The sequence below is a fragment of the Cephus cinctus genome, unplaced genomic scaffold (assembly GCF_000341935.2).
Source record: "Cephus cinctus unplaced genomic scaffold, Ccin1 Ccin1_scaffold0153, whole genome shotgun sequence".
Classification (NCBI taxonomy): Eukaryota; Metazoa; Arthropoda; class Insecta; order Hymenoptera; family Cephidae; genus Cephus; species Cephus cinctus.
Window position 1 is genome coordinate 1,403,127 of NW_014332881.1, and position 18,395 is coordinate 1,421,521.

Sequence of the window (18,395 nt, forward strand, 5' to 3'; positions counted from 1 at the left end):
TTCCAACCCACCATTCAAAAATCGTTCAGAGTCGTCCGGTAGTCGATGAACGAGATTTATCCCCCGTCTCGAGTTTCGAGTGAAGCCGCCAGGAATTTCTTCGTGCACTTGCTCTACCCTCAAGCCCAAGAGGGTAGTAGGCGAGATCACGGAATTGAAAAGCAATGGAAGTCGTTCGAGTCTCTTTTAATAATTGAAGTCACTCCGAGCCACTCGTTTCTCTCGGTACGTATCGAGTACGTGCACGGAAACTCGAAACTCGGGCTATCCGGACCACCCTTACTTTTCACCCTTATATATATACATATATGGAGGAACACCTAACCTAGCTACTTCGTACTTTTCCTTTACATTCTTTCCAACTTCCTCTCTTATTCTACCTGGCAAGAGTGACGTCGTTTGCCGGCTATACACTTTACCGGACAAACGACGTCCTATACCGATAACAAAATCGATCAGCCAGCGAGGCATTCGTCAACGGTCAGACAGCGGCAAACAACGAGGCGACAATGAAAATTGCACGCACGTGAATCGAAATACTCGCAAACTCGCATAACCCCCCCGCGGGTTTGCATGACTCCAATGTGTTGAATGCGAGCGTGGCTCGTGTGGCGCGGCCGCGGTCGATCAATATTCTAGCACGGGATTCTGTCTAGCCTGGTGCCAAAAATTTATGCAATATTATCTATCGTCTGCGATAAAACGGGAAACCTTTTATACACGTATATAGATATAGAGACAGGTGAAATCGTAAAAGAGCGTTAGCAAGAAGGCTGCTTGCCTGCGAAACGTAATGATAATAACCCGTGAGAAATGCTGGAGAAAATCGTACGCCGAGAGGGATCGCGCGGAATCGTTATATAGGGGATGACTTTTTTCTTTTAATATTCTATTACGTAACCAGAGCGAGATTCAAAGGGGTAGTACCGACGGGGGGTATCGTGAGTATCTCGAGCGAGCGTGACAAGATGAAAGATGAATGTAATAATGGGAGATAACGAGTTATAACGGAGATTTCTTCGGAAGGGGTTGAAAAGAAAATATAGAAATATAGATAGGGGGTTATCGTAGCGCACGATCTCTCGCTAACCGTATCCGTGCATAAATCTTATGTAAATGATAATAAGTTTAATGTGAATTTTTTATCTCGCACTTCCTACCCCTGCTTTTATCTGGACTTTTAATGTAATGTTGCGCGGATTAAAATTCCGCAAGCGTCGCGGCCACTGAACGACGTTCGCGACGGGATTGAGCATTTAATTACGCGAGACGAACAGAAAGATAATTGAATTTTCGTGTCATTACGCTAAATTTTACGGAATCCCATTCATTTTCATGGGGAGTCAATCTCTTCATTTTCTACCCTAACTCACGGGGTCCCGATGCGTGGACGCTGCCCATTTGCGAGATGCGCATCTCGCTCAGTTAACCTTTCCGGTAGAGACGCCGTTTAAGTTTTTAGCTGCTCGTACCAAATGTCACGTGTATATCCTACCGGTCCCCGGTGAACCGACCCTCTTCGTTTCCATTGGCGCTCCTGGATATTTTGAATAAAACGCTCAGGAATGCGAAATCGGAACTATTGGAAAACGATTCGGTACACTGGACGAGGACTGGGCAGACTTCACCGTCTTATATGGAACACTCGAACCGATCTGCTTCAAAAATCGAACGTGAAATCTCGCACGAATTCGCCACCGACCACCTTCCACCTCTCATCAGGAGGATTACCAAATACTGGCAAAAATACTTTCGGTTCGTATTGATATCGTATACCTATACCCAGTGGGTTACCAAGTATATTGCTATATATATGTACAGTATTAATTAAATATAAAACTCTGTTAAAAAAAATTATCGAAAAATACTAATTGACAGTCGATATTCACTTGATTCGCAGAAGTGAACCGTTAATGAGGCAAAAAAAATTTTTCATTTATTTTCGTAGCTGCTGAGCTGCTCAATGATTTATTTCATTGATTTAAATTTATGGAGTATACGTAAAAAAATTTTTTATTCAAAGGCCTCAGAATTTACAGGAATCATAATTTTACAACCTTTGCGAATCACATTGTGGAAGAAATGCTTTCAACGTTGAGGTACCTTAATATGGCTGACGTACCTGGCACGAATTTGGCCCAATTAGCGTGTCCCTCAGTCGTTACAGAAATTTCTCAATAATATGTAAACTCCACGTTGACGCTACTGAACTGACGACGAAGTACCTGGCAGGAGGTACGAAGTTTTGAGGTTATGATAAAGGCCTATTTGTACGACTGTTCGAGTTTGGTAAATTCCATGAAATACTCTTAAACGAATGACAAAGCGTTTTGTGATAAAAGAGGAATTGTGACAGTGGGTACCTCGGGGGTGGAAATATCTGAGGAAAGGGGATCAAATTATAAGATTAAAAGTTAATATCATAATACGAACGCTAAACGAACTTTCGTCTGTTGTCCAATACGAGAATCAAGCGCAGAAAAAACATTGGACTTTGTGCACATTTAAATGACAAGAAATAAAAGAAGAAAAGAGCAACCGGCGGTATTTTTAATATTATAAAAGTTTTTCATATAAGTTAAGTGTTCGTCTGCTTTGCCTGCACGGAATGTTTTTACACATCGCGAATCCTCGAGGCGCCGATCGACTCGCTTCGAGCGAATTCCGCTCAGGAACAAACTCTCTCTTTTGCCATTTCCACTGTGCCTCTACCATTTCTGCCAACCGAAGAGAACGAAAGATACGATCGATAAGGGTATTATAAAAACTCGGCCTTACCTTTCCAACTCCGTGCTATCTATATACCAGTATACAGTATACACGGATGATTCGTAATACATTGCGAAAAAAAAAAATAATAAAAATACACCAGAGGATATACGGACGATGTTCCGTTTCGAGGAATATCCACGAACAGACAGCAGCATACTTTCTGTAAATTCCGATTCGTTTTATCTCTTTCATTATTTTTTTCTTTCTTTTTTTTTCAAACATTTCTGTCCCACTGCCATGTTATAATATCTCTCCCGTTATCCAACTTCCCTGTCATGGTCGCATTTATTCTAAAAAATATTCTCATGACACATATACAGTCACCAGGTATATTTCACATTTGTCGAACGGCCCAATTTAGTGGGAAACAGTAGGTACCAACTTACCTTGCGAAGTAACATAAAACACACTATATATTGTCTCTCACGGTCTTACCCGACGGAGCGACATGGATTTCTCGCTCCTAATCGGTTTACCGAGGATTGCCTTTACGAATTTCTTAGTCTCGTTACACCCTCATCCTTGAAAGGAACAGAGCTCGACAAAACTCTAGGTAAAAGTTTGCACCAATCCACGAAAAACCGCGATTTCACGTCCGAAGGAAAGAGGAAGTTGTAGCGCAGACCGGATTGCATATTTATGGTACCTACTTCCGTTGTCACAGCTTAGCTACCGGGGATCTCGGAACTTCGATGAACAAGAGTGGGTCGGACGGGGAGCGGGGAGATAAGAAGAAGCTACGCAAATGACGTACTCAGCTGTGACGTAAGGAAGGAAGAGTGGTACGAGTAATAAAAAAAAAAGAACTTCCATGAAAATTCCATTGAATAGTGGAAGAGACTCGTCCGAATGCTTCTCGAAGCGTTCTGCCGATTTAATAACGTAAATTGTGCGCGAGCTTTAGGAGTTTCGTCACGAAATTTTCGAAAGCACACTATCGAGTGTTCGAGTTCCTGGCGAGAATACAGAGATCCTTCAGTAGCAGGGTTGCGCGCGTGTATCCACCCCTTCGACGCTCACCCTTCCTTCTTCCTTCCTCCTTATATAGAGCTAGCCTGGTACCTTCTAGAAACTTGCCTACCTTCTTGCTTTCTTGCCTTCTCGACTTTCTACCTTCCATCCCCCCTCATCCCTTTCCTCTCCATTATTCGGTGACAGATACAGGGTGTGTCGTCGAAAGCTAAACGGCAAATTACTTGGACAGCGTGACTCGCATAAAGCCGATTTTCGGTTAATGTTCGTCAGGCTTTGCAGACCTCTTCAAAGTTGCCCTCTATACGTTCGCCATCTTTCCTGCACGATATTTTTTCAGTTTTTTTTTCAGTTTTTTTTTTTTTTACCAACATCGCTCCAGAGGATCCCACAGTTTCCTCTTCTTGGTACATAGGGCACATAGATATTTAAGAAGGTAGATCCCCCCCACGGCAATTCTCTCAGAACAATTAAAGAATTTAAAATTCTTGGCAATTAAGGAGAACTTCCTGTGTGCCGTGTCCTCGATCTAGGTTATTCAAGTCGGACCAGGTAGACAGATGGGCAGAGGCGTTTGTTAGGAAGTAGGTGGCAAGGTAGGTAGGATAGCCAACCAGTGGGTAACCGCTTCTAGGAGATATCCGCGTCCACGAGGACAATTCAAGGCATTCGTGGTGTTATCGCAGCTCGTAAATATCGCGACTCGAGGCCGCGCGGCGATATCCGCTCGCCCGGTGACTTCGTCTTCGGAAGTGGCTCCGACGCGACTAGATTTTTTTTTTTTTTTTCGAATGCAAAACGCGTAAGAGCGCCACGAGGCACGAGCCGTGGAATCGTATCTTAAAACAGGGAACATCCATAACGCGGTATTTTCTCGGGGTGATTTGCATGTGAGTAATGAAGGTGGCATGATGGGGCTGAGGATGAGTCTCGGGGATGGCTGGTGGGACTGGGTAAATTCAGACACGTCGGGAAATGGTGGGTTGAAAACGCGTGGTATCAGCTCACGACAGACGCGATAACCGCTTCTGTATGAAGTGTCGTTTAAGCACCCCCGTGGAAAATGGCCTTGTCGCATCAAGCGCCCCGATATACCATCCCCTTTACGAACTCCTTGAATAAAAAAAAAAGCGAGCACAGGCAAAATTCTTGTGGGGTTCTCAATGCCATTCGGAATTTTAAGGCCTATAGAAGACAAAATGCCAGATAGCATTCCAGGTATACACTAGCGCCATGTTCGATATAGCGGCAGAAATCGGCAGAGGACGTGACGTTACGATTTTCAAGAAAATACCTTGCAAATACGCTAAGCGTTACTCGATGAGGTCCAAGTCCAGCTTCCGGTTAAGTTACCCGTAGTGGAGCAAGTCTTTTTATTTAAAGGGATACCAACTCAGCCTCCCTTTTTTCTCTCTTAAGAGATTATTTCATCCCTCTTTCATCGTACCTCTTAAGGAAGACCTATCGGCTAACCACGATTCAGGCAACCACCACCTACTTCAGCCCCTGCCCCCCCCCCCGCCCTCCTTTATCCTCAACCTATTTTACCTCATTCCATCATTTCTTCGTCTCTCCCTTAGTCCCTTCCACCACCCTCATTTTCTTTATCCCTTCCTGAGTCCCTCCTACTCCCCGCCCCCGCGACTTCTTACAAGCCGGCTTCCTCAAAACCGCGCTCCAATCCCTGGCTTTATTTTTCCACGAAACGAACAGCTCGGCCCCGACGCCGACGCCGACGCCCGGACTTCACGAAAATCGCGACGCTCCCTCTGACAAACGTCACTGCTCGGCTTACGAGCATCTTGATGAACACCTCAATCAAAACGTTTCGCCTGAGGGTACCACGGAGTCGAGCGTTCGGATAGGACAGGAGAATCTATGTGGCGCGATGAGGAAAGGAAGAAAATCGAAATAGAGCGCAGACGGAAGTGACGGTTAAATGACAAAACGAAATAGGCTTTAGGATCAAACAATTTATGGTAACGCAGGCAGTCGCGAGACATAACTTAACTTATCATGACTTTACGACCTCGCTCTCATGCAAACCCATCCATCCTGTATTCCTATGTAAGTAGGAATATCCGTGCGATATCAGCAACACTAGCAGCTACCAACATCGGACATAAGGAGCGTCCATGCCGCGTCCATGCCGCGTCCCAACGTCTCGAGGGATTTGAGAAACGTGCGAATCGGCCTGTCCGCGCGTGATTCGCCCACTCACCGCACTCGCCCGTTCAGCTGTTCACTCGACGGGATAGATTGATATCGGGTTTGCCCGATGATTCAAGAGAAACGGGCTATTTCAGTCACAGCTTTTTTTTTACGATCCACCCCACCGGGAATATCCTACTCCCGTCGCGACGCGCACGTCGATACGCGACTCGTAACGAGCGTACGGATTTTTCAGTAAAACTTTTTTCTACCCTTCCCCCTCCCCAACCTCCTCTCTATATCTCGTCGAAACTAGAACGCCAGCTACAATTTACACAGAGAAATCCATTAGCGATCGTACACCCGGTGCGTAGGCGAATGCTGTCAAGTTACTTGTCAATGTTGATCAAAAAAATTTCCACGGTAACAAACTTAATAAATTAGTGGGACAGGTAGGGAACAATACATTTTTTTTATGATATATATTTCGAGGTAAAGTCTATGTACACGTGTTTCTACGTAATGACGAAGACATTATCGGAAACGGTCATTACGACTAGTTCAACGGAAATGAGACTCTCGTTCGAATTGATCCATTATCGATTTATCGAAATCTGTCCCATGGACTTTGGTGGACTTATAAATTGGACCTACTTATGCCCGTGTTCTTCGCCGAAGGAAAATCTTCAGGATTTCTATACTCGCATTATACAGCAGGTCTCTAGGTACAGTATGGTATAGTGTGGAGAACGTTTAAACTTTTTAAGCCCACAGTGGAAACCCTCGCTACCGCGGGACTCCGCCAAAGAGTTTATATTCGCATTTACAAAAGGAAAGTTACGTAGGTTGTCGAGGACAAAAAAATGTATTAGAGGATCGGGGTAAAGGAAATCGAAGGTAATATCTTGGAATAAAGGGAAAACGTATTTTGGGATCACACGTTATATAGGGGACAGAGGGCGGAGATGTTTGATCGCGAGTGGACACGACACAATTATTTGCTCGGTGATTAATCACCTAATAATACTGTCTTGAAGTCTGAATAGAGTCGTCAAAAGATGGATGAAATATTATTTAAGTGATACTGCTTCAGTAAACTATATCACCAAGAGCTTTCGGTGTTATCAGTGCCTATAGAACATTTATTTCGTCTACGTAAATGCGATATAGAGTTGTCAGCAGGTTACACGTGTCGTACATAGGGGATGACAGCCTTATACAATTTGAACATATATACGTATACGGTAGCAGTAAGAGTGATATGGCTTACTAAAGAAATCCCTTGATTTATACACGTATGAAATTTAAATATTAACAGCGCCATAGATTTACTTTTGATTCTTGTTGTATCGGTCACCGTACTGTGTAGCTCTGGCTGCATCGCGTGCAGCTTTCATTTAATTGGCATCTTTATTACGACGTAACGGCCGACGACTGCATTCGGCCATTAAATCATTTTGCCAGGTTGCTGAGCAATCGCCTCTACTGAATTCTGCTAATTGAGCCGCTGATTGGCGGAAATCCAACCTGTTCGGCTGACCGGATTGAATGCAGGTCATTAACGCGTTTAAAATTCCTCTGATTCACGAAACAGATGGGACTTGTCTTTGAGTCGAATTCAGCATTCGGGATGCTCCATTGGAATGCTGTAGGCTACTTCACTTCTGTGTATTACTATCTGTATTGAAATACAGGGTTATTCGGTAGAAAAAGTAGTAATCAAATGGAGAGACCAGAATGATGGTTTAGAATATGGCAATGTACGATAACTGAATAAGACCAGTGGTGTACCACACGACGATGAAAGTAGGTACAGTGGGTAGATACCTAGGCAGACGTATTCGTGCAGTCGAGGCTACTCGTTAATTCGATCGTCGATATAGAAATACTCGGCGAAGGTTTTAAGCTCAGCTTAAACGGCAGCCAATAACAGCGGCATCCACGCAAAGTTACTTCATTGTGGAAACCAGACTGTGAAAACATTGTTCGCAATTTAATTAAGATCGGACGGGACGGAGCGCTGCAAATTGTTTGAATTCAGCTCCTCCAACGCGGTATAGGAATGACGTAAGGTAGGTAAAATTCCAAGCGGAAAGAACGTGGTATGAATTCATCTTAAAAGCATCCACTGGTGTTTTTTTTTCATTTTTTTTACATTTTTTTTTTTTTAATTTTCTAAATTCGCCTGTCAAATATCAATTTCCACGACTAGCAGTGCTAACCTAAAATATCTCTGCTGTACACAGAGAGAAACTAACCCATCGTAAATTGATCATTAATTCTTAAAGACCGCAAACTGGATTAATTGACTCGATTAGATTAATGTATTTGCACGGGTCCGATTAAACTTTTCCAAAATTTCTCCGATAACACTCCAGAAAATCAAGTACTGAAGTTTAACCTAAAAACTTTTAGCCCTGTTGGGATTTGGTCATAGAGTTATGGGGTAGACCCACGTAATAATTCCCAGGCAATATTTTCATCGAGATATTTTTTTTCTAGGATATTTATCAGTGATAAAAAATTTTGAAAGAGATTGATCCGCTATCAACTCCTGAATCTCTATTCGTCCTCGAGAATATGCAGGAGAGAGATTTTCCCTGAAATCAGACTACAGGAGAATAGCTATACTCACGCTGAAAAGGGGACAAAATTGTATTCCACGTGAGCACTCACCTTCCGCAGATTCCGATTGGCCAGAGGTTGAAGAGACCGGACTGGAAATTGGCGTATATATCGAATCGGATAATTTCAGCTGGAATCTAACCTGAATTCTGTGCTCGTCCGTGTCTAAATGCCAGCATTACTAAAACCACGGAGCCACCGTGAAGTTGGCTCTATAACAAGAAAATCGAAATATCTACATTAGGTCGAACACTTTAGAAAAGCGTCACGATCGAAATGCATCCGAGCTCCCTGCGCTCTCTTGATTAATTCTCCGCGACTGTTTAACGCGTAACATTTCAAATTCACCAGAACCCACTAAATGCATTAATATCGGCGAGAGGTAAGAATTTATACCGTTTTAAATTTTCAAACTAGTTTAATGAAACTTGGCTGCGCCAAAGCAAGTGAACAAATAAGTTAACCTATGAACTTTACTGCTACACATTTTTCCCGTTGCATGTATTTTCATTCCTGAACTTCCTTCACGTTCCGCCAACATTTTCAAGCCGATGTTCGGTAATGCATTGCCAGTGCTATCTAGAGAGAGCGAGTCGAACCTGGGTAAGAAAAGCCAATTGCCGGTTCCCAGTAAAGAACATAGACCGACAGTAGCTATAACCAGCTCCACCTACTACTTTCCTATACGATACGTAAAGCATTCGCAAAGAAAGAGAGGAGGACATACGTAATGCCCAAGCCTGGAGAAGCGGCATGAGATTTGCATCACAAATCCTTCCGTTTAGTTCGTAGTTGCACCTATGGGTAATGACGACGCCCGAGCGTCCATAAAGAACGACGAACGATCAGGTAGACCGTGAACGAGAATTGCGATAGGACGGGATACGGTGCACCGAGAGTAAAACGGGCATAGCACAAAGATAGCGTGAGTAAGAGGGACAGCCAAAGGGATAAAGGGAAAAAAAAAAAAAAAATAGAGATACAATACGTAACGGCTAAGGCACGGGATACTCCAGTACGTTTTGTTGTAGGCTCGTTTGCCTTGCACGGGCTATCGAATGCACACAAAAGCTTCCTACTCCGAGTGCGAGTGAGGGTGAAAGCAGGGATGCCATAATAAAGGCGATGCATCCTCTATCGAGGGATGCCTCGTGCCAGTACAGGTACACTTCACGTTGCAGCCTTCTGCTGCAACTCGCGCTTCACTTGGCTTCGCCTTTTTTCCGCAACGCGTCGCTTCTCATCGTGTCTCGTTCTAAGCCCTTAATATATTATCGTTACGCGCGTGAGCTGCTACAAAAATACGATCGTGCCACTGCGATATATATATACACATAAATATATACATATATAACAATGTAAAGCTAGTCGAGTATACGAGACTTGTAATACAGGGTGTATGTATAGCTACTGCGAGAGCCTTGTATCATACACGAGACACGTTATCCACCCTGTGAAGTACGATAAAACTTAGGAGGATCACAGCTTCGCTGGTACAGATATATTATGTGTGCTCTCTGGACTTAGTTTTGTCTCGAATTGACGGGGCTTCTCCTGATTCCAGGTGAAACGATGTAGGCCCTTCCCTGGCGAAGCTTCCAGGACGATGCGAAGACATGCTCGAGGTCGGCGGCAACTGGTGGCAACACTGAGACGAGGACTTGATATTGGATTGGGAAGACGTCGCTGCATGTCAGACCGACAACGAGATTGCTTCTGGTGTTGCTGTACGATGAGGATATCCATAGCCACGTAATGGCCAGGGTTACCCTTAACATGCGGCTCTACGATCTACGTCTTCTTCATCTCCGAGAGTTTCTCCTGGTGCTGATTCCTCTGCTGCGTCTCACCGGCACGTTCGCCTTGGATCTGGGTAAGTCGAGTCAGCCAGTCATCCATAGCAACCAGCCAGAGCCAGCTAGCAAGATATCCATCTGTCATGTTTGCGTCTTGCTGCTCGTTCGCGCGGATTTTACGACTTCCGGAATATCGTAGCTCGTGATCCCGTCGGGAGCCGCACGTGGCTTGGCTGTTGAATCGATCCTGTACTAAATTTGCGCCTCCCTTAACTTTACACTCGCGACCACTCGTGCCTCTTCCGGTAGATGAATTTTCACTACGGCAACGCTGTACGCTTCAATTTCTTCGAAAGTCGAAGGGCTGCGCGTGTGCCATTGGTTGGCTGGTATCAACATTGAAAAATCAATTTTTCCCTAAGAATTCAGTAGAGTCGAACAGAGTACCCTGATCCACGTGGATGGTCAACTGCGAGTTAATGCCCACGACATTTGATACTCGTCCAGCTGCGATCCACTCTGGCCCTGCGAAGTGCTCCAGGCGGAGTCCAAATGGGGTACTTTTAAGTAGATGGATAGTAAAATATAAAAGAATGAGATGGCACGGACAAAATTAAAGGATAAGAAGAAGAAAAGAAGAAGAGGAAAGTGATCTCGCTCGTATCGCAAGCTATACGCAATCCTGACGGATATAGGTACTTCCCTGTCGGCGGAGTCATAGCTCATCGAGCGCCATTTTGCCAGAGGCACCACCGCCCGAACGACAATAAGTTCGCGCAAGAGATTCCCTATTTATTTTTGTCAGACGCTGTAATATCGTCGGATCCGTCGTATAAGCCCGTGGAAAAATCATCCGTAGCCCCGTAAATGTTGCTGAGGATTTTGACTTTTTTTTTATCTTCGCCCTCTTCAATTCACATGTACACGTGCTTTAGCGTTCTCTCTTCTTGCTCCTTCCTTTACCACTAACCACTCTTTGGAACGGTCTGGCACTCTCTTCTCTCTCTCTCTCTCTCTCTTCTTCAATCTCAGAGAACTACGCAATAATGGCGTATACGCTATGTATTGTACCGGGTGGGTATACCCATCCACCTGCCGCTCTATTGTACCGCCGCAAATGAAATGTCAGCCGCACGATGAATTAACAATACTATCTAATAGCTGCTCAGAGGCAGACAAGTGAGCATTGTATTCAGTCGTTCTTGTGCGAGATCTGTTGTTTAACACTGACCCCCCTATGTTTTTATGTAAATTAATAACATCGAAAATGACGTACTTCGCCACTCCTTCCCTACCGGATGCTGTACTACGAAGGTCTATCCCCAGGATAGACCCTAGTACATCATTTCATATTTCAAGTGGACAGGTACCGTACTTGCTAATTTCTCTCGTGGTAGAGATTCTCTATAAAATAATCACGTAACAGGAGATCCTCGTGGTGGCTGCTATTCCCAAAACGAATGTAGCCTGATGGTTTACTAATTATTTTGGGGCATCAGAGTCCGTTCGGTGTTCTTAGAAATTGACTAAGGGCACCGCGTATATAATTCATCCCCGTAGTTTGTCCTAGTAAATTTCGGGACTTCTTACAGAACAGGGTAGGAGGAACCGGGACTACAGTGGAAGAGGAACGGCCGCTTGGGCTCAGAGTCTACGTGAAAGAGAGGTTGCTACAAACACCGCTAAAGTTGCGCTCGCTAATGCTAGGTCGAGAGCCGGCCAGCCCGGGAGCTGGTTCACGGGGCTCGGTCCGAGGCCGGCTAATCCCACGTCCGCTGCATTCTGCAGTTTTGAAACTTTCCGCCGTAACCTTAACTGTAGCAGCCCTAGCTTAAGCGCAACGGCATTGCTGTGCCCTCGCCAATTTATCATAGAAACGTCCGACGTTTCCGGAGTGGGACGGGCACGGTGTACCGCCATGTTCCCATTGGGCCGATCGCCAGGAGACACTGGATCAAGGCGCACTGGATCGACCCTAGGCGTTGTTCTATATTAGCAGATATTAAAATTGACAAATCTTAGTGACGATGGTACACGTGTCATTTTTATAATCAGTCCCTCACGAAAACACCATGACTTCTTATGGGGTGTTGTAACCTTGACTTAAAGATATATATATAGAACTCAATTTACAAAAGCAGTCCTCGTCGACGCGTGAAAAGCTATAAAATCCTAATGCATAATCCGCGTTGGGTCGAAGGGGCGATTGTCGCTGAACCTGCCAGCACCCTTAGGAACCCATAAGGCATATCGAACATGGGCATGCGTGTCGTAGAAATTATTAATCGTAACAGTCTGCTCGCCTGTAGTCGCGAGGACAATGTCGACTTGGTCGTACCGGGAAGAGAAGTAGGTGACGCGGCTTAGGGCTGGTTTTCATGCTACCCAGGGTGTATACGAAGGTAAGGAGGAAAACTGTAGCTTCGCCCTAGGCAAATCTCCTACAGCGTTTCATACTTCTGTACCCCCTACGTCCTTTAAGGTTGTAGATTCCCTTCGTATCTAAACACGTACTAACTACGTCTGACAGAATGACAAACACGCAGGTACACTCAACTTCGGAGCAGCCAACCCACGTGCAATTCTACAGCTTAATATGAACTACAATACTAATTGTTTCAGCACAATGCACTTCGGCTCTGGGTATGGAGACTGGTGAAATTCCTGATGAAGACATCTCAGCTAGTTCCATGTACGACCCCAGTCTTGGTCCCAAACATGCCAGGTAAGCGAACAATTATATCTCTCTCACTCTGTATATGTGTATATATACATTGTCCGAATGCATTTTCGCGTTGTCGGACACCTTGATCCGACATCCCACGAAAATGAATTCTCGTCCCATTCACTCTTACGTATTTTCAGTTCTCTATTTCTATGAATTATCCGTAACGACGTTCCCGGTCAATTTATTGCACTTGATTGATTATTGGCAAACGTGATATGGACAGAATTCTCATTAATAATTCCTTCGTTAATTACGGTCCATCGAGTTCACGTGGCTCACGTACGACAAATTATGCTCATTCACGATCTTTCTCAAGTTGGCACAATGAAGATCGCTGTAGACCGTAAACTGCAAGATACACACCAGTTCCGAGTAAGGGCCACCCTTACAAATTACCTCCAATTTCGTGTAAATTCCTCTAGCTTGTCTCAGCATAATACCTGTATTAGGCGCCCGGCAGAAGCTCTTACGCCGCAATAAATCTGTATTAGAGCAAGTATTTTCGCAAAGGATATATTAGACCAGGGACGAGGCGGTTTATTTTTTCTTCTACCTTCCGTTCCTTTCTTGCTCTTCACGATAATTAAACACTTTGAACAGGGTACTTTTTTTTTTCTTCATTTACGGATATAAGAAAATAGAGGGAAAACAAAACTGGAGTATACTTAGACGTATATCTGACTACATATGTGAAATGCAATATGCTTTGCCTACCTAATGCACACAGGGCGTCCTATGCGCACTTTAACCGTATTCCCATTACACCTATCCCATTGATATATTAATATCCGTTAAAGCGTATTCAAACCATCATGGAGTCGTCAGGATAAAAATGATAACGAATAATATTTCGTAAATATATTTCGTTGCCCTCAGTTTTATCGTTAGTTTCATTAGTTGCAATTCTTTTTCACGCTATCTCACCGTGAACGATACCCAGAGGAAAATCAGTAAAATTTAAATTCTGTATGACGCAACACCGATGATTTACCGAATTTCGAGTGGAGATGTCATACGCCGTCCATTGCGTTTACGTTTTCCGCAAAACAGCTAGATCAGCAGGTAACGAACGTTGCTATTATAGGATATCCCTTTGAGCTATTCGATGAGACCCAAACCTATGCAGTCTGGTATGATGCGCGCTAATGATTGCCGATAAATTCAATAGATACCACTGTTATCTGTTACGGTGGATGTGCATACCCGTAATTTTTAAAAAATATCAAAAAAATTGCCATTTGACGTATTTCGTCGTCTATCGACTTTGACTTTGAGCGTAAGACACGGGTCACGCCGGAGAGACTGCTGCTGAATAAATAAGAAACTTATAAATTCCGCATGCGGAAAAGCGTCTTGAGGTGAAAAAGCTCGACGGTAAAAAGTTTGGGAATGACTCGAGGTAGCCATACGTATCGGTTAAACTGACGATGACAGGGGTTCCAGGGCTTAGATCAGGGATCTGAAAGGACGTGCATATATATATACCATATATATATAACGTGCGATTCAAGACTCGAGGGAAGACACGAGGGACATTGGAAATCCGAGAAAGAATCACGCACACGTAGCGTATAGCTTTCAGCGTGGTAGGAAAAATGGTCGACATATTCTTGCTCAGGTACCTATCTTCCACTTTGTATGGTTCGAAAACGTCGGGCCCATGCACACCACCTGATGATTTATGGGTGGCTCTTTTAGTCGTATCACGCAAATAACGTGATACATTCATGTAGGCACAATCGGGGATACATCATATTGTGTTCTGAAAATGTCCCCCTGCCGCTATGCTCGCGTGACGACACTTTGGCATAAATCTTCGGCTCTAAGGTACCCACACGTAACCGGGCAGCCAACCGAGGGGTGTACCAGGCCAGCCAGTCAGCCAGCCAACAGTGCGACAGAACGTACGAGCCAGAGACCTGCCTGGCACCTATATACCTCCTCTACTACATGACACGGATATAAGTGAACGAAGGAGTTGAGCGCGGATGAGAGAGAAAGTTAGGGGATGATTTTCACTAGGAGGAAACGAAGAACGAACGAAGGGAGAATGAGAAGCGAAGATGCAAGAGAGAGAGAGAGAGGGAGGCAAAGATCCAGCAACCAGAGCAGCAACTTCTCTGTGCGGGACTCGGGCCAAGAATGGGAATTCTTTTGATAACAAAACATGCATTGCCAAAGGGGAGATATTCTGCCTACCCCTACCTATCCACACCCCACTCGCTTCTCACAATATTCTTGCTCGCGCATAATAGGACTTTTCAGAAGGACATAAAGAGGCGCATAAATTGGAAGAGGCATTACGCCTACCCCTTTATAAAGCACTGCGTGTCTAAGCAGGGACACTCCTCAACCCTGTAGAACCGTTCATCCCCCTCTTCACTCCGGCACAAGAATCCCAACTCAAAATGGAACGTCAACCAGAATCGTTCGGAGTACCTATATTGTGTACACCCTCGGCTACCCCTTTTCACCGCCATAAAAAAAAAAAAGTAGACCATCGACGCGTAGCTATCTGCACCCCAATGTAATCAACCCCTTACAATGCTCTTAAGAGCTCGACTAACCTTCTGCCCGACTAGCCCATTGCGTGTAGACAATTTTGTATTGTTCTCATGTACCTTGTACTTCCTCGGGATTACCTATCTCTGCAATAAAGATGATCATATTTTTTATTCAGTCCTAAAGAATTAGTCCTACACAAGAGCGAAGCATTGAGAGATTTACTAAACAAATGTATCTTACCGTGTTTAATAGGACGGTCCGGGGACTCTTGAAAAGCTCTCGCCTCGCGATACCAATCGGCGTTGGTCATCGCGCGTGCCTTTGCTGCTTTACTTCGCGTAATTCAAATGTCCCATTCTAAACGAGGACTTCTCTTTGTACGAAATGATTCACTCCGTGGCGGAGACCCCCCAGCGAGTTGCGATAAGGCGCTCGCGCTTTGGCACGGCATTTTACCTTAGCTAAATTAACATATTCGTTAAAGGGGGACTGGGTCATTTCGAGTGAGGCTTTATTTATTTATACAGGACATTATGGAACGACTATTTAATTGTGTACGTATATCACGCCTATCTAAGAAAAGTAATTGGAGCAGATATTTACACTCGTCACGAAGATCGATACTGGGTTACTCGATATACCTGTTCCAATAAATAATAAGAATATTTTATACCTCCAAATGTTACGCAGGCTGTTACATTGTTTTGATAGTTTATGTGACCATTTGCATAACTCTATGGCTAATCTTTTGGGTAGTGTACTTTATTGAGAAAAAATTAAGTATCGATTATTGAATATCGATATTTACGATTTTTTGGGGTCACGCGACTCTCCTACCTCTCTCCCAAGTTATATCAGAAGAACGGAACTGTCCGTCTTGAAGATTTTATCGGAGCCACAAGTCCGGAAAGGTCTTTGTCCGTCCTTACTTCTATGTTTGATGTACCGATAGAAAATCCCCATTGACACGAAGGTACCTACCCTTCTGGCTCTATTATTCCCTATCGATTCTACGAGGTATTTCGTACAGCAGTAACGTCATAAAGATCCTATATCATATTTTGCATGTTTTCTGTAGAATCGCCTGATAGTAGGTTCACGATTTCTCTTTTACGATCTAGTAAATACACGTGGAATATATGTATATATGACTGGACGTTATTACTCCCAATAGCACCGAGTAGTTTCTCCAATCTGAAAACACTTACTAAAGTTCCTTTTATACGAACGAACCTTTATTCTCGAACGCACTTTGCTCCGTTTATATATACGGTGGTCGCGAAGTAAGCAAGCTTGCACAAATTGAAAAGGGACCCATCTTCCATTTGCAGATTGAGCTTGAGTCCTCGGGACGATTCCTTAAACCTCTTTGGATATATAATAGCATAGATTATCTCGAAATAGTTTCTGCCTTGGTGAAGGTAAAATCTAAAATCCAATGACGGAAGAGTCATATAAGGAATGAAGGGTTAAAGATCATATGAAAATAATGATACGTGATATTAAAGAATTCTGAATAAATATCGTGGAAACTTCATAAAAATCTTTTAGATATTCTCGGATAGATAACCGGGTATTAGATTTTCCTTGGTCTTGGAATTTCTAGTAAGCTTTTCCTTTTTCATATTCACCTCATTCTCTCTCTCTCTCTCTCTCTCTCTCTCTTTCTCCGCCCCCTGTTATCCGACGAGTGGCGAAGGAAAGGTCGCGCCGTAAAATGAGACGGGCCAGCGAGAATTTTCACGGGTCATTTACCCGATGGCGTATTCGACACCGCATTCCGGGCATATTCCTTTCTCCGCCCCCTGTTATCCGATTGGAATTTCTAGTAAGCTTTTCCTTTTTCATATTCACCTCATTCTCTCTCTCTCTCTCTCTCTCTCTTTCTCCGCCCCCTGTTATCCGACGAGTGGCGAAGGAAAGGTCGCGCCGTAAAATGAGACGGGCCAGCGAGAATTTTCACGGGTCATTTACCCGATGGCGTATTCGACACCGCATTCCGGGCATATTCGATAACCGAGCGTGCCTGCTCGAGATTGCTGCTCGGCGCACTCGCGTTATATTCGCTTATAACGCTCGTAAATGTAGTTCGTAAATTTTGCAGGCTGTATCAAAAGTTTTCGTCGCGGAAAAGCTGCTCGCTTTGGTCGAAACGTATACGGCAGATTATATATATATGTATATACACATACCTATACAGTACGGTAATACACGTAGGGGCTGTTATCGGACACGAGAAAAACAGGGCATTCCAGTTGCATCGTCCAGAGGGATATTAAAAAAAACTTGCCTTTCGGACGCCGTGACGTCGAGTGGGGATTACAGAGATATACCATACTACATATGTTTCCGAATGGGCAGATAGAAGAAAAATCTGTACACTGTACCGCGTAGAATGAAACTGAGGAATCCCGAGTGAACGGTGAAAAGTAGCTTACATTAAAATGTACATAATAATTGCACGGCGACGATACGAATACGAGGAAGTAAACGAGCAAAGCAATCGGGCCAGTCGTTTAGGGGTAATTAGGTGGCTGGGTGGGTAGGGTGGTCCCTGTCAATGGCTCGTAACGCAACCTATCTTGTCCGAGTAGCATGATTCTCTTAACGAGTGCCGGCAACCGCCGTTATCATCTGAATAGCCGTATTATGGAAAAAATTTAATTAGTTTTTACCGGGCACGTAGCCATAAGATAATAGAAGAAAGCAGCCCCACGGTGCACGCTGAATATGAATATACTCACCGCCAGGTGGCAATAGCGTTTTCCCCTAGTTGGAAACGATGCTCCTTGCTGTGGGAAATTGCCTGGCAGTCCCACCCATCTACCTCCCCCCCCCCCCCCCCA

The 18,395-nt window shown here is 44.2% G+C and overlaps 1 protein-coding gene across 3 annotated transcripts in view; it reads left to right on the forward strand.

Annotated features, from left to right (window-relative positions):
- LOC107263531 (discoidin domain-containing receptor 2) overlaps positions 1-18,395 on the forward strand; it is a 97,104-nt gene that overhangs the window by 44,180 nt on the left and 34,529 nt on the right. For all 3 annotated transcript variants that reach the window (XM_025080642.1, XM_015730851.2, XM_025080641.1), the window contains 2 exons: positions 10,085-10,393; positions 12,939-13,041. In XM_025080642.1, coding sequence (XP_024936410.1) covers positions 10,276-10,393; positions 12,939-13,041 — 221 coding nt within the window. In that variant the 5' untranslated portion in view covers positions 10,085-10,275. The remainder of the gene's footprint in view (positions 1-10,084; positions 10,394-12,938; positions 13,042-18,395) is intronic.